Here is an 18,951-nt window from a genome sequence, read left to right on the forward strand (position 1 = left end):
TACATAAGACTATAGGTGGAATCCTGAACCACATCCAGAGTCTTCAGAGATGGGAAATTTCCACTTGAAAGGATAAGCAGACAAGCCTGGAGTGGCTAGAAGAACAGAAGATACTTCTTGAAAGAAAAACCTACAGGAAAATTACAAAACAATATAGACAGACCGACTGATTACTCTAAGAACAAGCATGTTGCTTGCCCAGAAGACATCAAGGCACGTGGTCAGATCCCCTCAGTGCAAACCCCATTCCAAGACTAAGACTCAATGGGAATACACACTCTGATTGGTGACCACACTCATCATCGATAATGGGAAGTGAGGGAAATACAGCAATGAAGCTGCAAGTTAAGCCTTACAATGTTCAATAGACTCCTGTGAACCTAGGTGGAGACCTGGTTGGCCAGCAGTATGGCAAGACCTGGGGACTCTTGGGCCCAGAGTCAGTGGCATAGCCACAGAGGACTAGAGTGGAGAGTGAAGTGTCCAGCTTATAAAAAGAGAGGGCATATGCACAAGAACACCCACACTTGCAGATAATACCCACTTGACTTGGCTTCAATGACTGGATGATCAGAGCTCAACAAGAAGAGGAAAGAAAAGGAAAAAGAGTAATCTGATACAATTTGATGAACCTGACCTACATCTATGGATGCAGTAGCTCAAAAGAGGGAACAAATCTTTACAGCAAAGATCATTCCCACCCCTAAATACACAGAGTAGACAGGGATGGGCAACTTGGACATTAGCTACCCAAAATGGGGATGGCTACAAAGGCAAGAAATGACTGGTTTACAAGCTTTCAAGAGGGAACCTAAATTCAGAGGGAGTGAAGGAAGGTAGAATCTCCACTGAGTTGTATCCAATCTGTCTCAGCAGGGATGATGAAATGAAATGCGGATAGGTTTCTTGTGATACAATAGTGAATAACTGTTATCATGACTGATTGTGAGAGTTGGAAATGTAAAGGTAGACGTTTGGTAGCAAGGAGGGGAGTGATTAACTTTGCAGTCTAAGAGTGGAGGTTCCTGGGACCATCAAAGGAGAAAAGCAGAGAGCGGGACCCCACCAAGAGAATCAGTGATGCCTGAGATGGAGGCAGAGACAATGACATGGAGAGATGGAGCAGCTGAGGACTTTAGACCCAAAGAAGGAGAGGGGTTGTGTGCTGACTACTTGGGGGAGGGGGGGTAGACTTGTAGTGTATACCCTCTGATTGGTTGATGACGCGTGGAGGGGATTGTAACCATGGCAATTAAACGATATATGATAGGATGAATGTAAAACTAATGTTCTCCCATGTAAGCTATCACATAATTCACAATAAAACATTTTAAAAACAAAAAAACAAGCATAACACTCATACGAAAACCAGGCAACAACATCGTTAAAACATAAAATTATAGACCAATATCCCTCATGAACATAGTTGGCAAACTCAATGTGCCTTAAAGGCTTAAATGTAAACCTATATTCTTCATTTGGTATCTACTTAGTTCGTTGTACTCTCTTAGATCCTAGAGTTCTGCTCTCCCCTAAGAAGTGGTGGAAGAATACAATAGCTAGGCATTCGTCATTCAACACACAGTAAATATGATTCTAAATGATGCTGAAAATACAGAATCATTTAATAGTGCTTTTGGTTCTGAATTGTGGCGTACTGACCACAGTACAAAGGAAGAGAAATCTAAAAAGCTGACAGTCAATTAAGACTTGTCAGATATGCTAGGCCTTGAAAGATGTGTACAATTTGGCTACAACCTCAATTTGTGACTGTACAGTTCATAAAAGAGGGATCACATGTGTTATGTTCACTGCTGTATTCTTAGTGCCTCTAACAGTACTTGGTACCAAGTTGAAGCTCAGTAATTATCCTCTGAGTGAGCAAATATTAACACCTCAAAGAGGTCTTGGGAAACAGTTTTGCCTAATAGAATACACTACTTGATATCTTGACTGCTGCTTCCATGAGTGTTGATAGTGGATACATGCAAAATGAAGTCCTTAACAACCTCAATCTTTTCTCCATTTATCATGATGCTATTTATTGGCCCACTGGTGAGGACTTTTGTTTTCTTTACACTGAGATGCAACTCATACTGAAGGCTGTGGTCTTAGATCTTCATCAATGGCTATCAATAGCAAGATGGTAATTCAGTCTTCTTAGTGACAGACAACCTACCTACCTATTCAACCTCATTACCTGACACACATCCTCACACTGTTCCAACTACTCTCAACTACTAAAATTCTCCAAATGCACAAAATATCAAGTCTCTGTACCTCTCTTGGCATATATCATATGTCCTTTCCAAAGATTTTTACCTAATAAATTCCTACTCATTCTTGAAGATTCAGTTCAAGCATCACCCATTTGTGAAACCATCTCTGCCCTCTTATATTTAATCGCATTCTCTCCATCATTCCTTACTCTTTATACCCTCTATTTCTTCCTGTGTTTTAACCTTTACCCCTATAAGTTCACTAATATCCCTAGTACCAGCCATATTGTCTGGAAAACAGCAAGCACTCAAAAATGTTTCTTAAATTAAATATGAAATTGAAAGTGAGAAAGAGAAAGCGAGATAACTTGGCATTTAGAAAAATCAATCTAGTATTGATATGCAGAGAGAAGAAACGAGCCTAAGAAAGGGTCTACAAGTCAAGTGCAATGTTTCATACATGAATGATGACAGCAACCTTAAAAGGAACTGGAGGGCTGTCCACACAAAAAGTGAAAGACCTAACCTGTCAACAGCATTGCTGTCCTAGGTAACTTTCTGACATCATGTAAATGTTCTATAGTTACATTATCCAAAATGGTAGCCACTAGTTACATGTGCCTTTTGAGTACTTGAAATGTATATAATGGAATGGAGAAACTGAACTTCAATTAATTTTAATTTCAGTAGCCACATGAGTCTAGTGGCAACTCTACTATTAGCGTTAGTCAATAGAAACAATAGGAAGAAAACACCGTGATTTGGCAGAGAAGTGAGTTGTTCAATGATCCATAAGGAGTCAGCGACAGAGCAGGAACTAAAAGGCAGGTTTTAGAATGTTATGTCTTGTTAATTGTCTTGACTGTGGAGATGATGTCACAGGTGTATGTATCTATATGCAAAATGTCATCAAACTTACAATTTAAATATGAGCCTTACTGTAATTTGTTGTTGTTATAAAGTGCCCTCAAGTCGGTTACAACTCATAAAGACCCTGTATAGAGTTTCCGAGGAGTGGCTGGTGGCTTTGAGCCACCATTCTTGTGGTCCAGCGCTTATCCTACAGCACCACACCAGGACTTACCTTTAAAAAGAAAGTTTCAAAAGGACATCATCTTAATCAAATGTCCAAAGTTAGTAATATACTCCTGGTATGGCACTGTAGTATCAGCAATGAACTACCAGCTACAAAGTTGGCAGTTCAAACCCATTATCTACTCCTCAAAACTCTATACAGGGTTTCAGTGAGTCTGAACTGACTTTACATAATTTAACAACAACAATGTGGCTTGTGAGCTTGAACCATTGACCTTATAGTTCAAAACAAGCTTGAAGTTCAGCACACTAACCCACAGCACCACACCATAACAACACAACAAATTAAAATCCTGTGCCATCTGATAGGATGCAATGAGAAGAATACAGCACCACAATGAGGAATTTAAAATGAATAACCTCAATTTAAAATGAATAACCTAATAACCTCATTGGGACATCCTACAAAGTCACCCTAATGAAACAAACAAACAAAAAACAACTTGGAAACTCTTCCAGAATATCCACTATACTAACTCTCCTATCTCAGCTCTTCATTTCTATAACAGAGTTGTTGAAAGGAATAAATTAACACAGGTAAAAACCTAGAGCAGTCCCGGGTATGGAACAAGCACTATGAAAACATCAGCTGCCATTATCATTGTTATCTGAATTCCAACCCAGTGAACAGTAAGGTAAGAGACAGAAAAGTGAGCAAGATTTGGAATAAGAAATTATACACCTAGTTCTAGTTTTGAGGTAACTTCTGAGTCTCAAGTCTTTGTAAAATGATTTAGCTGGACTAAATGATCTCTAAAGGGCCTTTCCAACTAAATATTTCAGTTCTGGACAAGCATAAGAGTTGCAAAAATGAAAGAGAGGGATAGATATGTGACCCTTAGCAAAAAAGTAGTAAGATTTAAGAACTAGCTAGATATAGAGAACAATGAAAAATATGAACAAAGAGTTTTGCACTTTGGATAACTCAATGTTTAAATAGAAACACTTGCCCAATGTTTTTATTTACTTAATAATTTTAATAATGTTGTTAATTCATAATACATGGAGAAGAATGCAAATCATTATAACAAAGCAAACTATCTGATTTGTTAAAAGTAAAACTGATGATCTGCTCTGTAAACCTTCACTCAATTCACAATTAAAGTTAAATAAATAAAATCTCTATGGACAATCAATTATAAATGATATTATTTATTGCACTTACTACATTCATTCCAATGTACCAAATTTATGGGAGAAAAAAAGCAATGTATACATCAGTCACCAAGAGACTAATTTGAACAACTCGTTCAATATGCAAACAATCTAATCCCTGAGTCACAAAAGCAGAACAGAACTCTCTGGCAGAGTTCTTGTTTTCTCTAAGATGACAACTTCATTAATTCATCTTCAAACAGCTAAACCACAATATTGCATTTCACGTACTATATGAAACACATTTTCTGTATCAGTGCCCAAAATAAATGGCTGTGTCTTTAAGTTAGTCTTTAGAAAAGTGCAATTTCATTTAGTGTGACATCCAAAAAAAAATGCCTTACTTCTTGCTGAGGAACATGTTTTTAAAGATTCTAATCTGCTCCTTTCATAGGATGAGATCAGACCAACAAGCTATACTGACATTCTGAAGAACTGTATTCCACTCTGCAATTCTGATGTAACATTCCTGGACAAAAAAATAAGGATCACAGTTGTTCGAAGAATCCTTTGCTTATATTTCAGAAACTGAAAATAAAAAAATCCTGCCAGCTTTTTGATGATTCTTCAAGGGCAATATTTCAAATATAATATCTTTTTCTAGACAATGAACTGTGTTTCAGTTGTAACTGTTTGCTTGGCCAACATTTGGGTCAAATCACAGGAGAAAGGTTTTTTTTTTGTTTGTTTTTTTAATAGTTTATGAAATGTTACAGTTTAAGGCTATCTGCAGACCTATATGGACATAGCCAGAAAGAACCAATTTATGACTAACTAAAATGAAAAATGTCATTTATTAGCTTAGAACAACAACATAAAAAATTCTTAGTCACAAGGCAAAGCAAATGAATCTGCTAAAGTATAGTGCAGAAAAGAATGGGGACCACTTGGGGAATGAGTCACTTCAAGTCCTATTTTCCAGATCTCTTAGTTAACCCTTTCTGTCTTAGAACTAAACTTTAGCTCTTAGAATATAATTCTTCAAAATACACCAGATAGTCCCCTACTTTTAAAATGGTACATAAGGAAAATTATTTTCCTTCTCTTAAGAATTAAGAATCATCATTATGAACACTAATCACTGGGATGTGATAAAGATGTAGCCATAAATGCAGATTTATATAATAAGGGAAAAGGCAAAACAATAGGACTTTACCTATACAGCAATTGCATCAAACTTTATTTCCTTAAAAAAAAAAAAAAAACAACTGCCAGTGACACCTTCTTTTTGTTGATTTACCAAGTTTCCAGAGAAGTACAATGTAGAACAGGCAATGACATAACTATGCAGTATGATGTAACTACATTTGTACTAAATTAAATAGTGGATCAAATGCTGATACTAGCTTCTTCTAAATGTTTTGACTGTATCTGGAAAAATTAACTTTTCTTCCTGTTACTATCAAAGACCTTCAACTCATCCCTGGGTTTCAAAACTTTACCAAATTTCATGAAATGGAAACATGTCCAATTTTTTTTCCTACATTGCATTATGTTTATGGATATATCTCACTTCATTTCAAAAATTTGTGATGTAGGAAAGAAAATTTAGTCTACTTAATTTTCATTTTATTAAAAATAGAAAAGTACAACATATCTGCTAAATGGGGCATCAGGTCTTAATTTTCACCAAATTCCACTTCATATTTCTGTCTGCAGAGAACTCTTCACCAAAGCAACAGTATCATGAGAAGATTCCAAGTCCCATATCGTACCTATATAGGATCAATTTTCTCCTAACTTCAATAATATTTTACATTTTGAAACACTCTCGTGCATAGTTAACACAGATAAAAATTGTTATCAAGATGGAGGACAAAGTACTTCCAGACACTAGCAGTGCTTCTTCAGGGCCTGCTTTAACTTCTCCCCTAAAATTGTTCATATTGGTTTGCATACAACTTCTGGGGTTCATTTACCACTAAGGAAAAAAGAGTCCTGACTCCATTAATAGAAAAACTTTCCTATTCTCAGGCTAGATTACTAGCCTAGAAATAAAACATTTCACGGAGAGAATAAATCTTACCAGAAACATTTAGTAGGTACAAGTCTACTAAATTAGAATATTGAGAGGTAAAAATTCTCGACACCAGAATTTTTTTAAACTCCTTGTTTTTGGTGTTAAGTTAACCAATCACTGGTTAACAAGTCCAAAAAACACTGGAAGCTGAAAATGACTGATCTAATTACCAATCCTGAATCTTCTTAAGTACACTTAAAGGAGACAATATAGCATAATAGTTTAGAGCATGAATTCTACCATAAGACCACTGCTATTAAAATCATCACTCCATCATTTTTGGGTGCACCTAACCCAAGCCAGGGTATTTTCAATAACCTCATATGCATGCGAAAGCTCGACAGTAAATAAGGAAGACGGCAGAAGAATTGATGTTTTTGAGTTATGGTGTTGGTGGAGAATATTGAAAGTACCATGGGCTTCCAAAACGAACCAATAGATCCATTTTGGAAAAAGTGCAGCCAGAGTGCTCCTTGGAGGCCAAGATGGCCAAACTTTGTCTCTCATATAATACTGACATATTGTCAGGAGGGACCAGTCACTGGAGAAGGATATCATGTTTGGTAAGTTGGAAGGTCAGAGAAAACAAGGAAAACTCCCAATGAGATGGACTAGCCAAGTGACAGCATGGATGGATTCAAGCATAGCAACAGTAGTGAGGTTGGCCCAGGATCAGGCAGTGTTTTGTTCTGCTGTACATAGGTCGCTGTGGGTCGGTACCGATTTGACGGCACCTAACAAGAACAACAACAACAACCTTAGAAAGGAGTCCTGGAGTGGCATTGTGGGTTAATGCACCAGACTGCAAAGCCTTTTGAACTGCAAGGTTGGTGGTTCAAGCTCACCAGCCGCTCCTCAGAAACTCTATTCAGGGTCGTTATAGGTCGGAACCGACTCAATGCCACTTAACAACCTTAGAAAACAGTTATGCAACTTCTCTGTGCCTCAGTTTACCATCTGTAAAGCATAGATTAGCATCTATACCACCTTTGGGATGTTGTAAGAATTAAATCAGATTACAAAATCTAGATGTTTAATACTGTACCAAGCATGTAGTAAAGCTCAACAAATATTAGTTAATATTGTACAACAAATGCGAGGGATCTTGAAAAATTTCATCATCTTTCACTTCATTTTCCACAAACTTTTTAAGTCTCTACATATGTACTAAATAGTTACTATTTTCTAGGACCTGGAGTCCTGGTGTGGCTCTGTAGGATAAGTGCTGGACTGCTAACCACACAATCAGTGGTTCAAACCTACCAGCTGCTCCTCATAAACCCTATACAGGCTCACTGTGAGCCAGAACCAACTCAATGGCACAGCAACAGCCAGCAACAACGCTAGCAGAACCACCACCTGTTTGGCAGTTTGCTGTGGTGCGATGGCGTGCATGCTGCTGTGATGCTATCAGCCGTGCTAGCAGTATTTCAATTACAGCAGGGTCACCCCAGGTACATAGGTTCAGTGGAGCTCCTAAGCACTGGACTACAAAGTCAGTGTGAACTGTAAGACTGGTGGTTCAAGCCCACCAGCCACTCCTTGGAAACCTTATACAGGGTCACTATGGGGCGGAACTGACTTAACAGCACTTAACAACTACAACAACAATCTAATTCTGGAGTCCTGGTGTGATGCTGCAGGTTAATGCACTGGACTACAAGACTGGTTTGAATGGCAAGGTCGGCAGTTCAAGCTACCCAGCTGCTCCTTGGAAACCTTACAGTCACTAAGAGTTGGAACCAACTCAATGGCACTTAATAGCAATAAGAACAACGATCACATTCTGAAAATTTGCCAATGAAAACCTATGGATCACAATAGAACATGGTACAACTTGCTTGTTTTGGACATGCCGTCAGGAAGGATCAAGTGTTGCAGAAGGACATCATGTTTGGTGAACCAGAGACCAACCATGGTGAGGGAGATCCTCAGTGAAATGGACTGGCACAACAATGAACTCACACATGTTAGCTCGCCATGAGTCAGAGTCAACTCGAGGACAGCTATCCATAAACTAAGCTAGTAGAAACCAGTACAGATTCAATCCTCACGAAGCTCACAACCTACAGAAGCACTTGCCATCTTCATGAACAGAAAGGTGGTTCAGTAGGCTAAACTGACTCAGAAAAGTCTGTAATTAAATAAAAATTAAACCAAAGACTTCTGCAAGATCTAGTGTTTTCCTAGAAGAAAAAGATTTTGTTGCTGTTGTTCTATCACTTACCAAAGATTACTGTAGGAAAGCAATCTCCTGAATTGAATAAAATAATCAAAATTTTTATTTAAAAAAATTTTTTTTAATGTTTTTAATTTTACAAATTAAATTACCACAAGTTAGTTATAAATCCATGGCAGATTTTCACATATACAAAGTTCAAGCTAGGTCAACTAACATGCCCTTGCTTGTTCCACAAACTCACATTAATTGAAATCTTAAAAGATATGAGCTCTAAAGATATGAAAGATAAGACCTAATACAAACAACACAAACCAATTACTATATTAACTGAATATATATACTTACTCTTTTTCAATCATGTGTAGATGCTTATTTTATCTGAGATTAGCATGTTTAAATGTTTGTCTTAGAACACAATAAAAACTGGAAAACAATTTAATTTTAAACAATCACGTAGCTTAATAATTGTGATGGTTAATGTTTTATGCCAACTTGATTCTCAGTAATTGGCAGATATTATGTAATCATCTTGTCTTTTGTGATCTGATGTCTGATGTGAGTAGCCGAACAGTTGAATGGAGAGTTCCCTTGAGAGTAGGGCAAAACTCACTCATTCACTCTCAATCCTACATTCAATTCGTCATCCTCTGACTTCTGGGTTCCTGGGATGTGGGCCAGCAGCCTTCGATCTCTCCTGCTGATTTTGGTCTTGTCAGCCCCTCCAACAATATGAATCAAAAGAAGCCTCCAGCCTGATGCCTGACCCACAGATTTCAGACTTGATTAATTCCACAAGTATGTAAGCCATTTCCTTGAAAAAAATCTATCTCTATATACATTTATATATATGCTACCAGTTTTGTTTCTACAAAAAAACCAGCCTAAGATAGTAATACTTATTATCCCACAAGTTATAATCCTCTCTACTGTGTGGCGTTGTGGGGTAATGTGCCAGACTGCAAAGCCATTTGAATTGTAAGGTCGGAAGTTCAGGCTCACCAGCCGCTCCTCAGAAACCATATAGATGGCGACCATCTATGGTCGGAACTGACTCAATGGCACTTCACAACAACAACAACAACTACTACTACTGCATTTTGGCCTAGCTTGCTACTTTGTGTTGGTGTGTGCCAGTGAGTAGATTTCAAGTCACAGCAATCCCATGTACAGAGCAGAACTGTCCCACTGGGTTTTCTAGACTGCAATCTTTATTTACAGGAACAGATCACCAGGCTTTTCTCCCATGGAGGCACAGGATGGCTTTGAAACACCAACCTTTTGTTAGCAGCCAAACACTTTAACTGTGACACCATTTGGGCTTGTTACTAGGAATAGACCCCAGTAAGTTAAGGAAGGAGTCCTGGTGTGGCACTGTGGGCTAATGCACCAGACTGCAAAACCGTCTGAACTGGAAGATTGGCAGTTCAAGTTCACCAGCTGCTCCTCAGATACCCTATACAGGGTCACTACGGGGCAGAATAGACTCGACGGCACTTCACAACAACAACAACAACAACAAGTTAAGGAAACTCTTACAATAATAGCACATGCTTTCATGAACATGCTCCCTCAAGAGCAGATGACTTGCTTCTCCACTCAGAGGAATTCTAACCCCTCCCAGCACCCCCTTACACATACATATTCATGCATGGGACATGAAAAGCACGTGGGTTTTAGAATCAGACACACTTAATCTCAAATACATTCTCTTTAAATCAGAAACTCATTAACAAGTCCCAGTTCTCAAGCACTTCTGCACTATAAGAATTTGCTTTTGCTTTTGTCTTGTTTGGCTATGTCTGCCAAAAGAAATGATTCCAAATTCAGGGACCCTGAAAACTGAATATTACGGTAACTAAGGTTCTCCTCATGTTTAAGATGCTTCCCTAAGACACATAAGGGGTTCTGTAGCAAAGGCAACATGAGTGTTTGCTTAATAATAATTTGGTAAATTTGTCATTTATATTTTAGGTGCTTTACTGTACGCACATTATATTTTAGAATAAAAAATATAAGAAAATGAAAAATTATCTTACTACTAGTTTTCATTCTCAGTAAAATGTACCTTTTACAAAATGTTAAAAATATGAACCCTTTCTTCATGAATCCAGTAAGATATTGTTGTTGTTGTTAAGTGCCGTCGAGTCGGTTCCAACCCACAGCGATCCTGAACAGGGTTTGCGAGGCTGTAAATCTTTATGGTAGGAGAACGCCTCATCTTTCTCCCGCGGAACAGCTGGTAGTTTTGAACTGTTGACCTTGTTGTTCGCAGCCCAATCCGTAACCACTACGCTTACAAGAGAAGTAATAATTGTCTATTCTTCATGCAATTACAGTTCAAGGTAACTAAGAAATTTCCTTTTTTTTTTTTTAAAATAAAGGAAGCTCACATTTATTTCCAATGAGGCCTCTTTGATTAAAGAACAGTACAGGAGAAAAAAAAAAAAAAAAACCTTCAAGCAACTGTGATAAATTTATGGCAACCTCCAAAGAACAAATCGCTTTCTAAGTAGATAATATAACTGAAAGTGACTATCTTTTAAAAAGAGCAAAAGACTCAAAGACATTTTCACAATCAGACACTTTCATAATTTGCAATATTCCATATCCAGGGAGAAAAAAGAAAAAGGGGATGTCTACTTGGTATGTATCCCCAAGAACTAAGAACCAATGTTCTTCACACCATGTTCTTCACAGCCCTATTCACAACAGCAAAAAGAGAGAGACAGCCTAAACGCCCATCAATGGAAAGAATGAATAAATAAACTTGGGTACATAAACAGAATGGAATAATATACAATAGTGACGAGCAGTAATAAATCTGTGAAACACTACACAACACGGATGAACATGGAAGACATTATGATGATTGAAATTAGTCAATCTCTAAAGGACAAGTATTTCATAAAACCTCAGAGAACTCAGGAGAAGGTTTTCATGCTAAAAGAAACATTCTTTAATGGTAACTAAGGGCGGAAGGGAAGGGAGATTAATTGAGTCTAATTGACACTAATGTGCTGGCTAGGCTTCTGGTGTGGTGTTGTAGGATCAGCACTGGACTGCAAACCACAAGGTCGAGAGTTCAAACCCACCAGCTGCTCATTGGAAACCCCAAGCAGGGTTGCTATGAGTCAGAACTGTCTTGACAGCACTTAGCAACAACAAAGGTGGTGGTATGGTGGTTGTGTGCTTTCAAGTCAGTTCCAACTCACAGCGACCCTGTATAGAACTTCTGAGGCTGTAGATCTTTAGGGGAGCAAAAAGTCTCATCTTTCTCCTAAGGAGCAACTGGTAGATTTGAATTGCTGACCCTGCAGCTAGCAGCCCATTTTACAATCAACTATGCTACCAAGGCTCCTTAGCTAGAGTGCAGACATGTTAACCCAGGTGACAAAGAAGATAATATACAAGAAGAGGGAGGCTGACCGAAGAATGATAAAGACAAGTGAAGACACAGGGAGGAATGCAAAAGTTAAAGGAGACAGAAGTAAATAATGTTATGTACACAACCCTCTAATAGCACTGTTCGGCAGATAGACACATGGACCGATACATAGGATGAGTGGGTATGGGAGAGAGAGTAGGAGAACACCCAAAAATCTGAGTTTGATACCTATCAATGTAGTAAAGCGTACAGGGGAGAAAACGATGAAAACTTCTTAGACATTACCAAACACCTCGAGGCAATAAGTTGCTAAGCCTGGATACCCATGTCCAAAGTCTCAGGGGAACCATGGTCAACTGGCACAACACAGACCCCAAAGACAATATTCTACATCCTGATTCAGTGAGTAGCGACTGGGATGTTAAACGTTCCTAAGAAGTCATCTAAGGTGCATTTACTGGTCTTTCCATAAACAGAGGAAAGAAGACTGATGGAAACTGAAGATTCTTGGAATCAGTAAGTCCAATGGACAGATGGTACATGTAAGCAAGCATCAGTCTCCATGACTCTGAGACAGAATAACTAGACGGTGCATGGTTACCAACTGCTCTGAAAGGGATCACATTAGAAGGTCCCAGATAGAGTGGGAAAAAATGTGGTACAAAATTTAAAATTATTTTTAAAAAAAGACTGGGCTTATTAGTCAGAAAGGAACTGTAGAAACCTGAGACTGTAACCCCTGACCACCCTTCAGGAGTGGAACAGAAGTCACCCTGTGGACCAATATTCAGCTAAGTGGTAGATAGCTATATAAGGGGGACAACAACACTAGTAAGATGTGCTCACCATGGGATGGTCAACCATTCAAGGTCAAAAGGGCAACATTAACCTTAGGACAAAGTTCAGAAAAAGCAGGAAGGAGGGTAAAATGGAAATTAGAACCACAGGGAGAAAGTTGGTACATGGGGGAATTGCAATCATTGAGAGGAAATAAAGTGTATAGTTATCTGAATGTAAAACTGATGATGTGCTCTGTAAACATTCAATCAATTCACAATAAAAAGTTTCAAAAAGAAAAAGGAAATAGGCTTAAACAAAAACTCACTATTTATTACTTGTCAAACAAAAACTCAAAAGTTCAGAAATTGGGATAAAGTTACCTGCCCAAATCCAACAAAAGTCGGCTACCTACCTTGGTCCACAGAGTGTTCAGCAAGAGCAAAAAGCTGAGGGGAGCGTTCCTCAAGTAATTGCTGATGAATGTTCACGTATCTCAAAGTCCACCACGGCAAGCTCTACAGAAAGGAAGCACCACAGAAGCTGAAACAGAAGAATACTTTGGGGGGGAATTGCTTTGACATTCATTGAAGTTAATTTTTGGAAACTTTTTTTTGTACATTCATGAAATTAAGTTTATTCTTCAGTAAACGTACCCATCCACTGATATGTTTTTAGTATTAATACCCAAACTCATATCTACATGTTCCACACACTCCAGTCTGTACTTTTAGCCAACTGGGCTCCCTGACACCACTTCAAAATGACAATCTCCTTGCAAATGTCTCATCCATCCCCACCATAATCCAAGTACCAAGGCCACCCACAAAGTCCTTCTGAGAGAATAATTCCCCTTCATCTGTACTGCCAGGACACTAGGCATACTTCTCTGCAAACATACTTCACTGTATTTGTGCTTTAAATCTTCTTCCCCATTTTGCAAAAACTCAGTCTTACTCTGTAAGATACAGAGGTCTTACTCATCTCTGTGTTCTCCTCAAATCAATATATGTTGCACAAAACACATGATAAGAAAATAACTTATATTCAGATATTCCCCAAAACTAGGATGATCCCTATCTTTCAAGTGAAACCTTTTCCATAAATCCATGTGCTATTAACGTGGCTTCTCTGAGCTTCTACTCTGTTCCTAGAAGTTAGCAACACATCAGTTTATATCTTTATCTGGACCAGACATTTCTGAAACTTGAAACTGCATTTTATGCACTGTCTTGATGAATGCACATGCTGAGAACATAGTAACTTTTATTCTCGGCTACTGGTTCTCATTTGATCAACACATTCTTATTTTAAAAAACAAAAACATTTACTGGAAAGGGTGAATATTTCTATTCCATTGCCCTAAAGTTTTCCACTTCCACCAGAAAAATCCCTGAGAAGGTTTATATTCTTTTAGACGCTCTTTTAAGCATTCATTTGTGTGATAATAAGGATTAAATGTTTTTGATAGGTTCCTTAGAATTTCAAATATGATTATACACTCAATCACTAAAAGTTCACTTAACAACACTGAATTTTTAACATGGTTAAGTTCCAAACACTAGGTCATTACGCGAAAATGTGTGTTATGCAAAATGGAGATGGCCACATCAGACCACAAAATGGAGGATGAAGGCATTATTACATAACTGCCAAACTACATCACTATTTTGTTGTTGTTATGTGCCGTGGAGTCGGTTCCGACTCATAATGACCCTGTACAGGGTTTCCTAGGCTGTATGTAAATTTTTAGGGGAGCAGAGAGCCTCATCTTTCTCCCGCAGAACAGCTGATAGTTTAGAACTGCTGACCTTGCGGTTCACAGCCCGATTCGTAACCACTACACTGCCAGAGTAAAACTGCCAAATTACTAATCTTTACATCACTGCTAGAGCACTGCGAATCATGGCACTGACGAGGTGACAAATAAGCATAACCATCACAACCAGCGTTACTCTCACCTCACACCTTGGCTACTGCAAAATGTACGTTATTAATGTATAAAATAGTCAGACAGTAGTTTTTTTTACTGTTGTTGTAAATGCAAAATGCCGGATAATGAGATAGTCAATAAGTGAAGAGTGGGTATACACTAACCCTTTAATTACATGAAGATGTAAGAAATTCATTTTCCCTTTTTAAAAAAAGCAATACCTACCAATATGAGACCAAGTAATCACACTGACTTGAACTTAACTTTTTCATTTGATTAATCAGTAAAACAGCCTGGTTACTTCTAAACTGTTTAGACAATTGCTACCACACTGATGTAATCACAAATGAATTTTTACTCTATGACAAAATCACTTCTAATGATTAATATTGTTCCTCAGTCCATGCAACAAGTGGTAGAATTATCTAATAGAAAGGACATTTCATATCATTTTTCATTTAATTCCCTGAGATGTTACCTCATTTTTCATTCTTTTCCTATCACTAAGGCTAATAAAGTTAGTCCATATTTCAGTCCTCTGTCCCTTATCTGTTGTCAGCAATAAGTGAGTCAGGTTTGGCAGCAGAAACTTTCTTTTTCTAGACATGGGAATTTAGACAGATTCCGTCAAAAAGACTGCCCTTCTAAGAAAACATTACACAAAAAATGCTGATCTAGTATTAGATGTATAACTTAACACTTAGCCTGAAGTCTTTATTTGTGTAAGAGGAGTAATGAAACAAATTTTTCTACTAGAAAATATACCAACTGCCTTGTTGTCTGTGAAGGACTGCTTAAAAGAAAAATTGGGCATTATTTAAAATGGAAACTTGAAACCTTGATTCAGCTCATTTCTAGATCCTGTCTCCTGATTACAGCACTTATCACAGACATTCCGACTGAAACTTCGCACTAGTCAACAGCCTCCTGGAAGGCATGGGCCATTAGTATACTCAAAAGACTCAAAAATGTTTGCCAAACTCAAAAATGTTTGCCAACTCACTCCATTTTATAAATAGAGAAACTGACACACCAAGAAATTAATTAGCATAATGTCACACAGCTTTTAAGTAGCTAAACCAAACAAACTGTGGTCTGATTTCAAAAATAAGAATCCTTTCTCAACATTTATGGAGCTCTGAAGGCACAGCGGTTTTGAGTTCGGCTGCTAATCTCATGTCAGCAGTTCAAATCTACCAGCGGTTCAGTGGGAGAAAGATGAGGCTTTCTGCTCCTTTAAGGTTTGCAACCTTGGAAAGCCTATTCAGGGTCGCTATGAGTCAGAACTGACTCCATGGCACATAACCACCATTAGACTAAAGAGTAACAGAGTAGGGGAATTGTCTTCCTCCTGATGTACTGCTGTAGGGTCAGCAATGGGACTGCGAACCAGAAGGCCAGCAATTCAAACCCACCAGCTGCTCCTTGAAAACCCTATGCAGGGTGGCTATGAGTTGACACTAACTTGAAGGCACTAAACAACAACAGTTCCCCAAAAACAGTGATATCATAAGGAACAACTCCATATATTTCTTAGAAGACAGGCTATTAAAAAATTAGTTTTAAAGGTTAAAATTAACTTGAATAATTAGCTATTGCTTATTATTTTATCTTCATTTATCAAACAGCTATTTTTGAACATCACCACTAACAGAACAATAAACTGATGACCCAATACATAAAAAGCTTTAAAAAAAGAGTAACGGTTCAATTAAAAGGCAATGCTCACATGGTGATATAAAAGGAAATGGGGCTTTAAGAAGAAATCAAAAGTTGCTTAGAATCTGCTAAGAAATTAAGATGACTTGTCTGCCAACCCTACAAAATGACACCCACACTGGCAGTTCCCATATTTACTATTCTTCTAAATTGCTGAGAAAATTGATGAACAACAACAACAAAAAAAAAAAACTGTATCATTAACCCATTAATGACCATTAGTCTCACTAGAAAGAAAATGTCATTTGGCAGCCTTATGCCTTGGGGATACTTTCCTTGAGCCAAGTACCGATCAGCCTGTAAAACCATTTAACTCAGATGAGCTTGGGAAAAAACTTTATTCAAGCTAATGTCACTAAAAGATCAAAGACCAGTTGCTGCAAAGTCAATCTGACTCATAGATAACCCAAATATGTAAGAGTTGATATACGCTTCATAGGATGTTCAATGGCTGGCTTTTCTTCTGAGGTGCCTCTGGATGAACGCAAATCTTCAGCCTTTCAGTTTGCAGGAAATTGCATTAACCATTTGCACCACACAGAAGCTCCGTCAACAATGGAGACCTCATATCTCCAAGGATATTTTGAAACCCTTCTATTAAAAACTCTTCCAGAGACTTCTGGAAAGATGGCAGACTAGGCAGATGCACTACATGAATGCTCTACAACAAAAATACTAGAAACACAGAGAATAAAACAGACATAGATGAAAATTCTGGCACTCTAAACTTCAGAACAAAGGTTAGAGAGGTGGATAGAGTACTTGCTGGTAGAAGAAGCTGAGCAGGGATGGAGAGAGACAGAGTGACTGGTGAACAGTTGGCCATATGCAGCTTGACCACCTTGTGAGCAGCTTTGACAATGGAGGGAGAACAGATGGAACAGAATCACGTTAGTGACAGAAAAGGTATGATTTCTTCTTTTTCCCCATGCTTGCCTGGTGACCAGAAATGTGGCTACCTCCCATCCTCATCTACACCCAGCACAGACCCTGCCTGCTCTCAGGGAGTTCAAAGCCATGTGGCTGGGAGCCACACTAGTGTGATATGAGGCCAGCTGTGTTGCTTTGGTGTGCCACTTTGGTTCCTGGATTCAGGTAGGCTCAGTTCTAAACTTACAAACCCCAAAAGCCCACCAGACCACTCTGTCCCCAGCTTCCCTGTGGTCCTAACAAACATTAAAACTGGCTTCATCAAGGGCTCCCACAAACTCCTTCCATACTGAGTACCCTGAACACAGATAACACTGAGGCCAGTAGGAACTCCATCTAGGACCAGGAACTCTGCTGCAACAGCCCTTCCACAATCACCTCATGAGTTTCTTGAACTGCAGGAGCCCACCAGAGATTTCTCCCTTATAGGTCCAACAACTGCACTATTTGTTTTTACAAATACAACAATCCTACAATGCCCCAGAGATGAATGCTTTTAGCTCACAGGAAGAAACAAGAGAGAATGGCTCAAACAAATGACAAGGATGCAGAGCCAGAAAACATTTCTGAGAAAGAAAAGGTAATGAAACTAACTGAAAAAGAATGATAATTAGGTACCTTCAAAGGATTGATAGAAAGATCAAGGAAAGCAAGTATAACACAATAAAAACTTTAGAATAAATCAGGAAAACACTACATGAACAAACAGACCCTCCCCCAAAATGCAAATTTTTAAACAATACAAAACCTGCCATTATAAATCCAGAATATTAATACTAAGATCTCAGAAATGGGTAATACATTGAAAGGGCAAACAGATGTGAAGCAATGGAAGCCCAAATCAGTGAGCTTGAAGATAATATTTCAGTACTAGTATGCCAGAAGAACAATCAGAAAAAAGGATGAAAAAAGTCAAAGAAAGCCTAAAACTTATGTAGTAAATCATGAAAAGGAACAACTTATCGGAATTCTAGAACAGGAAGGGACAAGCACAAAGAAAACTATCAAACAGTTGTTGGAGGAAAAACTTTCCTAATATCATGAGATACGAGAAGATCAGCATACAAGAAACTGAACAAACCCAAAACAGGATAGATCCCAAAAGAAAATCACCAAGACTTATCATAATCAACCTGTCCAAAATCAAAGACAAAACAAGAATTCTGAGAGCAGCTCAAGAAAATACAAAAAATTACCTACAAAAGGGAACTAGTAAGACTAAGCTCTGATTTCTCAGCAGAAAACAAGCAGGCAAGAAGGCAATGGAATGACATATACAAAACTATGAAAGAAAAAAAAAATTGCGAACCAAGAATCATATACCCAGCAAAGCTGTCCCTTAAATACAACAGTGAAATTAGGACAATTCCTGGTAAATAAAAATTAAAGGAATTTGTAATGACCAGAACCAACAAAAACAGACAACAATGGCTAACAAAAATGAGGGGGTGATAAAGGCACGAAGTCACTGGCTTATAAGTTTTCAAGAAGGAGATTAGTTTAAGAGTGTGTGGGGAAAGGTAGAGTCCCCACTGA

General features: G+C 38.2%; 1 protein-coding gene across 1 annotated transcript in view; it reads right to left on the bottom strand.

Moving 5' to 3' along the window:
* The window catches only part of LOC102830147 (tetratricopeptide repeat protein 27-like), a 310,736-nt gene that overhangs the window by 265,049 nt on the left and 26,736 nt on the right, over window positions 1-18,951 (bottom strand). Inside the window, exon 5 of the mRNA XM_006835274.1 lies at window positions 13,249-13,351. Coding sequence (XP_006835337.1) covers window positions 13,249-13,351 — 103 coding nt within the window. The remainder of the gene's footprint in view (window positions 1-13,248; window positions 13,352-18,951) is intronic.

The sequence above is a fragment of the Chrysochloris asiatica genome, unplaced genomic scaffold, assembly GCF_000296735.1.
Source record: "Chrysochloris asiatica unplaced genomic scaffold, ChrAsi1.0 scaffold00016, whole genome shotgun sequence".
Classification (NCBI taxonomy): Eukaryota; Metazoa; Chordata; class Mammalia; order Afrosoricida; family Chrysochloridae; genus Chrysochloris; species Chrysochloris asiatica.